A 13,078-nucleotide genomic window follows, 5' to 3' on the forward strand; every position below is an offset into this window, starting at 1 on the left:
ACATTGCTGAACAATGCGGACACTGATGCTGTTGGTCCTTATTGTGAGTTTTCGAATGAAGCGACAGAATGCTTGATGAATGGAAGGCTTTCTCACAGACTTTACACTTGTACGGCTTTTCACCGGTGTGAGTGCGTATGTGAACTTTTAACATGTACAAAGCTGGATATGTTGCGGAACATTGAGGGCAGACGTGCTTTAGTGGTTTTTTACGGTGGCTTTTGAAGCTTCCCTTTTTATGACCGAGGAGATCACTCGTTGTTTGCAGCTGTTGCGGCTCATCGACCTCTTCGTACTCAGATTTGATTGCAATTGGATTTTCCTCTGCCTCGAATAAATCATCAGGTATGTTGTCAGTTGTGAATGTTGATTCATATGTCCTGTTCGCTTGATGAACAGTAGAACTCTTTTGATTCAAGTGCGCCTTATCCAATGTGGTAACTTCAGTTTCAATTGACAACTTTGTGCCATCTGCACACATGTTCTTTGACATGGCTCGACAGTGGTCTTCTGGATCCTCACAGTCCAATTCTAAAGGATTTGTTTGCAGCTCGTCCTGTTCATGATCCAGTATAGCATTCGTTTGCAACCGATACTGCTCATCGACATCTACATACTCTAATTTGATAGTAATTGCTTCTGCTCTTCTGTTTTCTTCTGCTTCGAATGGTTGGTTGGCACAACACTCACATGTACTATTTGCTTGATGAACAGTACAACACTTCTGATTCAAGTGCAAATCCTTCGCTGTATTCGGTGACGAAACTTCGGTTGTAACTGACAATGGTGTGCCTGCCGTTTGTTCGCCAGAGTGGTCAAAATGGTCTTGACTGATTCTTGCTGTGTTCTGCTGTTCGGTAAATTTATCGACCAAATCATTCTTTTCATTGCATCGCCAGCGAAACAGATCCATAGTTTTTAAGCGCGCTTCGCACATCGAGCACAACTAATCTGGAAAAATAAGAGTTTCATTGACCAGTTTTTCTTGTGGAAGATGGTGAGATGTCTGTTGTTACAATTTTACTACCTCAAAACCGGTGAAATCGAAGATTGTTTGAAGTTTATATTGCCCGGAACCGTCGCGCGTTAGAGCAACCAAAGCATCAACATCGGCCGACACTATCGGATAGTCTTGCGGTTCTGAAAAATGATTCGCTATCATATCTTTTAATCCTTATTGAACACGAACTTACTCAACACCGTTCTCTTTCTTAATAAATGCTGAAGCTTTTATTTTGCCTGCAATATGTCGTTTATTTAAGCACTTTTGTAAAATCGGCCACTGTGCAGTTGTTTATTAAATGTGTTTTGCCTGTTGACAATCGGTCGATTTTTGACAGCTTGTAGGGGCTAAGTTCGCGCGCTTGTGAGTGAACCGCCGCTCTTTTCAAACTAAAAACTCACTTACAGGGTGTATCAAGTTTGTTTGAATTTAAATAATGATGTCGAATAATGATAAATCATTGAAACGTTTAACCAATCCTCAGCTATTGTTTTGATTAATTTAGCTGCTCCTGTTAAATTAAGAGGGGGTTTCCACATACCCCAGAGTTTATGAATGGCCACTGTTCTCAATGATTGGGCGGTCTGGACTGGCTTGTGGATCGCATGTTGAAGGTCTGGGCTGCTTTTGACTTGAATCCATTTATTAAAAGGTAGCAGTCTTGATCTGCAATGCCTGCTTCAACTTGTACAATATTTCAAAAACCCATTCATTTCTTAGCTCAAAAACCCATTCGTTTCATTTTTCAACCCTGTTATTGTTTCAGGTTCTTGTTTTAGAAAAATATTCATTCATTTCCGGAGAACGTAAACTTATGTAAGCATTAAAATATCGCCGCTTAATTCGATAATCTTAATTCGTCTTAGGACAATATCATTTTATTCACTTTTTTTTGTTGTGAGGAGGTTTCGAGTTCGAGTTTCGAGTTCGAGTTCGAGTTCGAGTAAAACCGGTAACGGCAGTCCCGGAAGGGGTAGGATGGAGAACCAAGAAAGGTTTTAATGGGTAGGACCTCGGCGGCGAGCCCCACACGGTGTGCGTAAATGCATTCCCCTACTTGCAAAATACAGAAAAGGGGGTTTCGAGTACAATAGTAATGATTTCACTTTTTCTTGGCCTTCGACGAGGTTCCAGCTTTGGAAGTGGAAGCCTTGGTTGTGCCGCCAGCAGCCGTGGGTTTCTTCTTAATTTTGATAAAAGCATTATCATCGATTTTATCCTCTTTATCCTCGTCGTCCGAATCCGGTTGCGTCGTCATGTCCTCCTCCCCGTCATACAGACCTTCCTCGTTGTCCGCAGTGTCCCGTGCCTTCTTTTTGACGGCGCCCATAACCGAGTACGAGTACGGAGCGATCTCTTTGTTGTAGGCTCTCGTCAGAGCGGCCTTCACCTTTCCATCCAGCGTATCCATCGGGCTCTTGGTCTTCGGCCAGGTACTTAGCTCAACCAGCGAATCGATGTCCTCTCGCAGCAACCGGTACCCTTTGATCACTTCCAGTGAATCGTGCACACCTTCCGCGCCACGTCGTTGCAGTGGCTGAACAATTGATCGCAGCAGATGTGGCGCATAGTCCAAACGAATAGCCAACCTCGAGCCGGACGTTGCCACCCTCGTGTGATCGTGTATCTCCTGGGCCAACCGTTTGCGTTTCTGTGATTTTGAGTTCTTGCCCAACCAGCCGGGGAAATTAATCTGACTGGTAAAGTGTCCCTCCATGTACTCGCCCGGCATGACCGAGCTGAACATGGCCTGTACCGGCAGCAAAGACCACGCCATGTTCGATCGAATCCGCCGATCGACCGTATCACCCCGACTGAGACTGTCCGCTGTCATTGCAATCCGTTCGAGCAGCTCCGATCGCGGTGCTTTCGGTTGTACTTTTAGATAGTTTTCCTGCACGAACAGTGGCGCAATGCTGTAATCGTGAAAGAACAGATCGGCTTTGTCGTTGAGTGACATATGTTTGTGGTCTTCGGCGGAAAACACTTTCCGTATTACATCCCACGGTCCTAACTTGATGTCCTTCTTCGATGCGTGCGCTTGCTTCTTTGCCGAGTCCACCGACAGCGAGGCAGTCATCGATTTGCCAGCGCTGTACAGGGCCAGATGATTCAACGTTTGCCGCACATCACCACCCGTGCCGGAGATGATTTCCTCCAGCACGCCAGGGGCCAGCGTCAGACTCTCCTTGAAGCAAATCGACATCATCGCTCCCTTGATCTGCTCCACGCGCGGACGGCTGAAGCGTAGATCGAAGCAATGGTTCACCAACGATCGTATCTTTGGGTGGTTGCGATCGTTGCACATGCAGATGATCGGGATGTGGCTCTCCTTGATCAGCGCTATCAGTTCCTGCATGCCTCCACGATCCTCGTTTCCTGCCATTCCGTCCACCTCGTCCATCAGCAGTACGTGCTTCGCCGAAACCTTATCGCTCTTTCCGCCAAAGTATCCGGCCAACGATTTGCTGTTCAGGAGCTCCGATACCTCCTCCTTTAGGAGCCGCTTGCTGCGTGTGTCAGAAGCGTTGAATTCCACCGTATCAAACCCGAGTTCCCGGCAGACCAGCGTTGCAGTGGTGGTTTTGCCAACACCGGGCGGCCCCGAGAGGAGGGCCGCCTTGAAGGCTGCTCCCGAATCGTTTTTGGCCCACGGACTCGGCTTGGCGTGCTTCTTCGTGCCGTCGTTGTTCTTGTGCCAGCTCGACAGCCAAAAGGTCAGCTTGTGTACGTTACTGGCCGCTCCCAGCTGGCCGATTATTTGCTTTGTATTCGCAGGTTTGTATTTGTCGACCCACGCCATATTGTCCGTACTGTTAATATCCTTCTGATAGTCGGACTGTTCGCGCTTCACGGAACTCAACGGTTCAATCGAAGACGCCTGCTTTGACGGCGATTTTTCCGTCTTCTCCCGGGTCGTTGAATGGTCGGTGCGTTCCTTCTTGACTTCCACCTTCGCGGCAACGGGTGACTGGCGTTTATTGGGTGTTTTGCGTTCCTTTTGTCCTTTCTCCTCAGCGGACTCCTTGCGCTTGATGCTGCTGCTGCCGCCGGTATCTAGTTTCCCAGCTTTAGCCGGACTGTCCTTCCTTCGTTCGGAGCTGTTCTTCGTTTGTCCCGATTTTTCTCGGATCAAATCGAACAGTGCATCCTCGCTGAGCGTCGGAATTCGAAGATCCTCCGCTTGAGCGAGCTTCTTGGGACCGCAATCGTCACCCACCACCATGTGGGTCACTCGTCTTGAGACCGCACTGACCACCTTGCCGCCCAAATCCTTGATCACCTGTGCGCATTCATCTCGCTCCATCGACTCCAGCACTCCGGTTATGACGAACTGCAAACCTTCCAGACAGTTTGGTTTTCCCTCTGGAATCTCCTTCGAGCCCGGATTGGCTGGTCCCTGGCGGTTCTTGAACTTCTGGTACAATATCGCCGACACGCGCTTTCGCTCGTACCGTTCCTCGTCGGTTAAAACGCTTTCATTCAGATCCTTCGACCGGGACGAGTCGGGGTCGCTCCGTTTACGACCTTTGCTGGTTGCGGCTTTCGGGCTCTCCTTAACGTCTGGCGTGTTTGTTTCCACAGGTTTTGATTTCTTCTCCACCGTTGATGCTAGTTTCTCTTTCTTTTCCGGAGTTCGCAGCTTTTCCACCTCACGATCGTTGCCATTCTGATCTTTTCTGTGCGACTTCTTCGCCGGCGGCGGCGTCTCCGGGATCACTTCATCGTCATCCGCTTCCTGCTGCAACTGTTCGATCGGTTCGAGGGTTTTCTTTTTGGGGATCTTCGGAAGATCCACGCGCTTCACCGGTGCCGAACTGAACACGTCACTCACGTTTACCGGCTTCAGTTTGGAGATGTTTGGTTTCACTTCCACCGGTTTGTTCTTCACCGGGCTCCGCTCATCATCCGACTCGATGACACGCCGTTTCTTGGCTGCGGCGGTTGACTTGTTGGATTCCGCTTCCGTCCGTTGGGTTGGTCGCGGAGTGTGAGCCTCTTCGTCGTCGCTGACTAGTATGGCCTTTCGTTTCGAGTTTGGAGTTTTCAGTGGTTCCGCAACCGGAGCCACTTTCTTAGTCGAGCCCATGTTGAAAAATGATCGAATGTCCCGAGACATGATGACGAAGTTACTCACAGCAATATTATTTTAAAAACCGTCCAAAAAGCACTATTGTGAAACATGAATTAAAGACCTGAAAAGGTAAGCAGCTTTAGAAGGATGCGTTGCACGTGATGTTTGTTGTTTCAATATCGATTTGTTGCACAATTACCTTAATTAACATCGAGTTTATTGCAGAGAGAGCAAATTTTAACCAATGCCGCCTTTGATGCTTTTTTCGGCGCGCACACATCAAATCAAAGCATCAAAAGCAAAAGAAAAACGAAAGATTTGACAGTTCCACCCGGTGGAAAAGGTATCGGTTACCTCCGCTAGAAGCAATTCAAATCGCACGTTTTTTATTCGAGTGCGCCGCAATGAACGGCAAGAATGTTGCGGGCTGGCCGATGGGATCAATCATATGTAGTACGATTAAAATATAATTAGTACACTATTGAACTGAATAAAGAGCCATGAACAATGTCATTTCTGTCCCTTCGGACCAGAGAGGGACTCTAAGAGTTTTTAACGTATCGCGAGCAACATTTAATAAAATACAAGATGAGGAAATTTGAAGCTCCCTTATAGATTAGACAACTATTTGTTTTAGTTTTTTAAATCAATAAAGTTTGATGTACCGAGCTTTGGAAATACGGCATCAAAATCGAAATCAAAATTAGCCATCAACGTAATAACCATTTTAAATTGATTCCTCATTGCTTACTCCTAATTCAAACGAAATGGAGCACAAAATAAACCCTTAAGCGCTTGCAATATCGAGAATCGGGGTGCACAACAAAAGCCCACGAGACGGGGAAACAAAAACCGACTTGCGACCGCCGAAAAGAAGATTGATCGGACATTTGTCTTGCTCGACCCAAAGCGCCAGGCCTTTCGAGATGGCGCCAGCGATTATTTTGGATCGCGTGAAACATAAAAACTGAATCAATCACAGCCGAACACAGCCGTTCAATCGCAAAGCAAGAGCGCGGAAAGCGAGACCGAGAGCCAGAGAGCCCGCGAATGGTCCCGCGGGCAAGCGGATAAAAAACGAACTGTGCACGGTAATAATTTATTTGAAATAATTTTATAAATTTCAAGAATGCATAAATCGCACATTTGTCCAACGATCAAAAAGCTGCTGGCCGCTGCCCGATGTGCTGTGGAGCATGGGAGCGATTGGAGGTTATGTTTTATTCATTCCAGACGGGCACTCGTTTTTGTGGGTCGCATTGATGAAATTTATTCAATGAAATTAGTTCTAATTACAGCGTTCTAAGCAGCGGAATCGAAACAAAATAATAATCCCCATTGTTGCGGATTGGCGATATATCGAGAACGGAATGCAAAACTTTTGGAATGTGTACAGTGTTTCTCAAAAATATCTGAAAGGCTCCAATGGAAACTGTTGCCATCGTGCCGCACTATGCGATTAAAGAGTCAACAACAGCTGATCTTATTTGGTTCGCCTGACACAATCTGATACAATCATCAATCGATTTTTTAAGGAATGCTTTCGTGTGTTATGGCTCTTGGGAGGATTGATGGCACCCGCAGGACGCCAGCCTACAATCTAAGACCGTACAGATGTTTCTCGTTGGCTTTCGGCGGAGACAATATTACTTTTTGCCGGTCGTTTCAAACAGTTTCACTGGCGTGTGCATGGCCGCGGTTTCCGCGCTCGCAGCAACCCATGACAAACTGGCTGACGGAACGAGATTGACAGCCGAATACCGGCGAACCAATAAACCAAACCTGCCTCGGGGTGAATCCGAAAAACAGGCTACCAGGCTGGCCCGCGGCTGGCAAAAGGACACCGGGGATGCGTGTACCGGTGACATTTCGCCGTGGGCAGTCGGAGATATCTTTGAAGATAATCGATTTATAAGTCAGTTCATAAATTATTTCGTCTACCTGTCCGCCGGTGATCGTCGATGATCGCCGATCGCCGTTTATTGTCCCGGAGAGTCCACCGGATCGGAGCGCCACGGGCACGGTGACATTATAATTGATTCCTGCTGGGGGTCGATCGCGCAGGCTCCATCGTGGTTCCACGCCAAATTATGATTTATTTATGGGCCCGCCGTCAACAAAACTATTCGAGGTTTTTCGTTTTGTTTTCGGGAGTCTCGCCAAGCCAAACTGGCCCAAACAGATGCTGGCGAGCTGCTGGCTTTATTGCTCGTTTGTATGCATAGGAACAATAAGACCATCTCACAAGGATGGGAAGGATTTTATTGCCAGCACCCAATCAGTTCCACCAGCAACACTTTACAACTTGCAAGGCTTTGGTGGACGATTTTGATGATTCTACCAAACCCGATCGTTCGAATGGATGTCCCTGTTTTGGCCAAGGATAATGCAACACACCAGAAACCCTTCTGTATCATTTATTGTTCCGAACCTACCTGGACCGAATAAAGCCGAGGGAATTTAGGAATCACCGGACCGATCGCCCGGTCGCCTGGTTGTCTGGCGCAAGGTCAACTCATTTTTCTTCCCGCTTTTTTGTGCCCATCCTTCCCGCAGGACACAAACAAACCTTCGCTGCAACTCCTTCGTGGGAGAAGTAAAAAATCCGAACCGACCGGCCGGGCCGCGAAGATGTATCGTTTTTAGAGGGTTTAGTTGGTAAATCACCGTGGTGACCTTTGCGTATAGACAGGCCGTTTTATTGGGGCCTGCTTCTCGCCTGTAGTCTTCTCGAAACGCGCACACTACCCGGATAAACGGTAGAACGCGATCGCGGAGCGGCGACGTGCGCAGAAGACATTTAAAAAGTCATATATTACAATTTGGCAAAAATTAGCTATGCATTCAGGGTTGCGTTCGGCTGTTGCACCCATCCCCGACCTAAATCTCCTAAACAAGGAACCCCGACGCTGCTGGGAGCCGCCATCAGCTGACCTTGTGCCCGTGTTTCTGTCATCCCCGTTGCGGATGCACTCGGGCCGAAGAATTTAGTATCCACTGACCCAATCTGGCGTGTTTTAATTTTAGACGCTCTCGAGAAAAAGAAACGGAAAACCTGAAGCGCGACGACCGCAAGTCTAGAGAGCATAAATAAAGAGCGATGGTCATTAATAATAAAATAAATATTGAAATGAACGTTACACATAATTCCTTCGGCTCACCCTCATCACTGTGACTCGGGGGCCGGAGCGGGGCGAAGATCAAGCCCGGATCGGCACCCTTTCTTCTTCCCGGCCACCGCCACGCCACTGACTTATCTCAAACAATGCGATTCTAATCTATCCGCCATCACCTCATGCGCCGCCACCGATTCCACAGGATCGGGCCACGGAGGATCAGACGTGCCCTTTTCGAGAAGCCCCACCGGATTCGGATTCGATTTGTCCGTTTCACCGCCGGTTTTGCGCGGCCTGGTTCTTCTTCTTCTAGTCTGGTGGTGCTCCGTTGAACAAGGTGATCGATTTAATTGTATTATCGTGCGTTCTCGGCCTCCGCCACCAAACCGGTGGTCCCGTCGCACAGGAGAGCCGCAAGGATTTGACGGCAGCACCCGGGCTCGGGGCCCTGAAATGAGAAGTGGGAGATAAATTTGTAAATCCTTCCAGGAAAATTAGGTGGAATACCCTCCGAATGTCGACCTACGAATTCCGATCGGGGTAGGAGCGCTTATGATTAAGCTTCCCGCGGCCGCCTGATCGTCGACTCGAGGCGGCGTCTGGGCTTCTGGGACGCCGCGACGGAATCGGGGATACGGTTGTGATTGAGGAGCTGATCTGATTAGTGCCCAGATCGTGACGAGGGCCCGCCACGGGGCCGAGTGGAGGATTACCATTTGATACAAATACCTAAAGTGGCCAAAGGCGTCCGAAGGGAATTCCTGCCGGACGGTCGGTGGTAGCACCCCCGGTTGGAGGTGTCAACTTTGGTGCTTTCTGTTTTGTTTCAGTCTATCGGGCCGATCGTTATCGTCTCATCATAATAATGTGATGGGTTCCGTTGATTGACATCAGTTCTTCGAATAACAAGGATGGTCGTTGTGTCCATCGCGTACGATGCGATAAAGATGAAATATTGGTCCATGGTGGTACTCTACAATGTTTTGATTATTAGAGCATAGAGAAGAAGTGGCGCATGTTTGTATTTCTCTGAATTTTACTTCAAATATAATGGCGCATGAACCCTATTGCATACCTTCAGGCGCATCACGCTCAATCTGTTGTTAGTCCAAAAAAAAGATCATAACTTTAAATGCAATTACCCGAATGGGCCGAAGTTTGGAAAAACTGGCTCCGAAAAAGTGTTCAAAAAATCCAATTAGCTTGTTCGCCGTCACATGACTCCATTAGTTCGCCTTATCGCTTATCAATTGCAGTGCACAGTGGTTTAACACGCACAAACAGGAGGGCCCCCCCACAAGGGCCGAACAAAACTGCAGGACTCTCTCGTATCGATGACGGAACGAACAGCCTCCCGTCGCGGTCTGTGTCAATGTTCGATCCGATGTCCCGTGAAAACGCAAATAAAAATCACTCACGCATCACGCACACGCTGGTGGAAAACAAGGAAAATGCAATAAAATGGAAATTAATATGAAAAAATGCTATCGCCCGAACAATCACCGGTACAATCAGCGGGTCGGGCTGAACAACAAAAAAAGGGCTGAAAAAACGAGCAGCAAACTGGCGAGCGGAACTGGAACGGCCAAAGAGACAAAACGAATCACATGTCGAAATGATAACAACACATTTTAAAATATTTAATTACGACAACAGTCACCACCGTGTCAGGCGCAGGCCCACACTCCATTTTGGTGGCATGTAAATGGACAAATAATGCCCCGGCAGCGGACCATCGCGGAGAACCCGTTTGCCGAAAGCAAATTGAATTATATCAAACAGATTTTTCCAGCGACTGTTATTGTTATTGAGGTCATTACTTCTCTCTCTTTCTCTCTCTCTTACACTCTCTCTTTGATTGATTTTTTTGTAGTGTCCATTAAATCGTTGTTCGGTAGTTACTGGCTTGTTGGGCTTGCAAAGTATTCGTTATCGTTATTTGACGATATTGAACTTTTCGCTGTTTTTCCCCATTTTGTGGGGAACTTTCACGGGCTGGCCAATCACTTTTTCCAACCCTTCCAAGCCGTGGGGCCATTGTCATTTTATCAGAAATCAAAAACATGATTTTTAATACGATTCCATCCACCGGCAGGTGGGCGCCAGCGGATTGGAAAGCCCCGGTTCGCGTGACGCGTTTTAATTGCCCTCCCTTTTTTTTGCAGTCATTATTGTTCGAATCGAAAAATGTGCTTTTCCTGGCGGGCAAGCAAATTTGAAATTGTTCTGAGTGCAAAGCAAAAAACGTTTTCAGTTGTTCTTCAAGCGGCGCCGCCAGTGTCCAGTGAGCCAGCGAAATACGGTGATGAATAAATCTCCAGCCAGCGCAATACTTACACAAATCAAGAGCTAAGAAAACAGACGCACACGTGGCAGGTTCGAAAACCCACAAGGACGAGAAAGGATTAGGAGAAGAGATTCAACAAGGATCATCAACCACACGCCACCACACGGGCGCCATCAAAGTCAATGGCGAATAAATAGTTTAATAAATGTAAGCAACGCAGGATTATGTGCCCGAACGACCCTCGGCACCTCGGCGACTGTCACTTACACTACGCGGCCACTACGGACGAAGATTTCTTCAGCACGTGCCGATCACGAACGCACGAACGCACGCACGGCGAAAACACTGTCACACACTGGCCACCGGGGGCAATTGACTTTCACAACTCATAAATTTTGCCAAACCCCGGACAAACCCCGGCCAAAAGAAACCCGGCATCGCAACTTGTCCCCGCGAGAGGGAGGATGCAACCGGAAAAGGTTAAAGTGGGTAACACTGACTGCGCCGGATCGTTTCCGCTGGCAGCGACGAGGACGAGCGGCGTCAATGAGCGGCGGGAGCGACCCGTTGCAGTACTTTATGATTCATAACGACGAGAATTCGCCAGCCAGTTATGAATCGCTTCCGGTTTCCGTCCCGGTAAAAACGCGGGACGGAAGACGGGCCCTCGGGTTGGCAGCTCGCAAGGACACGCAGTGGCCTCTTGCGCTCGCGGTCAGCCCCAGCGCGCCGTTGGTTGTTTGAATTGGAATTTAATGATGCGTGATTTATTGAACGCAGGCAGGGGCCACACAAACCACACAGCAACATTGTGTGGCACTTCCTTCGTCCTCCAGTCCTCCACCACTTCCCGGGGCATTTCCGCCGCGCGGTCCAAAAATGTCTTCGTTTTGGGTGCTTTAAGACTCTCGCTGCCACTTTTGCCAATCATTATCGTGCAAGACGTTCGCCGAAGGCCAGTGCGATGCAATGCGATCATTAAACGTCTATTAAGGACGTGACACACCGTGACGAGTGTCGGGGCACTTGATCGACCGAGAGAGAGCGATCCTTCAGCGAGATGATTGATGATCGGTGTGGTGGAGGATAGTTTTGTGGCGCGTCGGGCAGATAAAAAGGGTCCAAGGGAATCATTGTGGGTCGATTGTTGCGGTGAGCGCTTTCCTGAGAAGAACAGTGTGGTCGACCATCCGACCACGGACACGCCGAAGAGGTCCTTTTCGACCACAACAGGGACACCCAATAAATGTGTCCATTTACCTTCACAAGCACAAACATTCATTAATCTGACGGCACGGCCATTGTGGCACGGCCATCATCGCAAGGATACGCAAGATCCGTCACCCGTCCCCGATAAGCGGCGGCGTGTGAAAAAATCCATCCATTCCGTTGGGCCATTCCATCAATATTCCATCAGGAGCGAACGAGAATGCCGGTGCCGGTTTGGGGCATAAAAATGGAGATCACATCGTAACTCTCACGCCGAAGGGCCCGAGTCTTGGAAAGGAGAAAAACGAGGACATGCGTTCGAGGACGAGGACACATAAATTTGGCAATCTTTCCTTCCCGTGCCGCAGAGTGAGGGCCAATAAACCTGCGAGACTGCTGGCTGGCTGGCTCCATGTTTTTTCGCTCACTTTCACCTCCACGTGTTGGAGGTTAGTTTTCTTTTTTTCCTGCTCGGTATGCGCGTGGCTACGCCTGACAGCAGGAAGCGCGACCAGAGACGCGACGCGGCCCAAGGTAAGGCTAATGGCGTGCCGTTGAAGAAAGAACCGAGACGCTATGAGGCATCACCAGCACAACACATCCACCAACATCCTGTGGGCCATCCGACGCGCGGCCATCATGGCGCTCTTCAGGAGATCTACTATCGGATACTTCTTTTTATTGACTCAGCAAACGGCGGCCCCGGCCCCGAATGGGGACGCGAAGATATATCGTGCCACTTGCGCGAAGCGGCCTCGATGCTATCGCAAGGCAGCGCAGGAAGAAAAAAAACCGAGAGTGGCCCCCCGGCAAGGATACGCAGCGGAAGTCGCCGGAAACAATGTAGATCTGGCACATTCTCCGCCATTCCTGGCGGAGCCATTTGTTTGTTTTTTTTGTTCGTTCCTTTTTCTCGGTTCCTTTTTTGTGCTAGGGGAACCCAGCATGTCTCGTTTTCGGAAGACGCTACTTTAAAAGCGCATTAAACGTAATATACTCGCTCGCTGGATGCTGTGTTTGCTTTCCGAGTTCCTTTTTCCGGGCCCTACGCGAAAACCCATAAGCAAACACCCGGCGACCCGGGACCCGGCTGTGAAAAGTCAATTAAAGGGCGCGCGCGGGTTCTACATAATCTCAATTAATTTGTTTTTCCTTTGGTGTCCTTTCCGTTTTTTCCCGGCCCAATACCCCGAACCCGGGAGCTGATTAGTTGGCCAAACGGTTCGACTCCACCGGCCACAGCTCATTCTATGATCCTAGTTTATTGCTTGTTTTTGTCGCCCGAGTCGCCCGGGATTTGCGTACTCGGGCCCCAGGCGCGTTTTGTTTGCCGAATTCGCTAATCGGATTATCCTTGGCACCCTGACAACGGCGGTGGCCACGACGGC

General features: G+C 48.8%; 1 protein-coding gene and 1 long non-coding RNA gene across 2 annotated transcripts; both read right to left on the reverse strand.

The window, feature by feature from the left end:
• Nucleotides 1-833: 833 nt before the first annotated feature.
• Nucleotides 834-1,296, reverse strand: LOC131211511 (uncharacterized). The gene is made up of 3 exons (XR_009156902.1): nt 1,194-1,296; nt 1,028-1,140; nt 834-951 (listed from the first exon to the last, which is right to left on the reverse strand). It is a non-coding gene; the product is annotated as an uncharacterized LOC131211511 (long non-coding RNA).
• Nucleotides 1,297-1,917: 621 nt separating this feature from the next.
• On the reverse strand, nt 1,918-5,123 carry LOC131209166 (replication factor C subunit 1). The gene has a single exon (XM_058202165.1). It carries the CDS (start codon nt 5,121-5,123, stop codon nt 2,106-2,108), a length of 3,018 nt encoding a protein of 1,005 aa, XP_058058148.1. The 3' UTR covers nt 1,918-2,105.
• Nucleotides 5,124-13,078: the final 7,955 nt, after the last annotated feature.

The sequence above is a fragment of the Anopheles bellator genome, chromosome 2 (genome assembly GCF_943735745.2).
Source record: "Anopheles bellator chromosome 2, idAnoBellAS_SP24_06.2, whole genome shotgun sequence".
Taxonomy (NCBI): Eukaryota; Metazoa; Arthropoda; class Insecta; order Diptera; family Culicidae; genus Anopheles; species Anopheles bellator.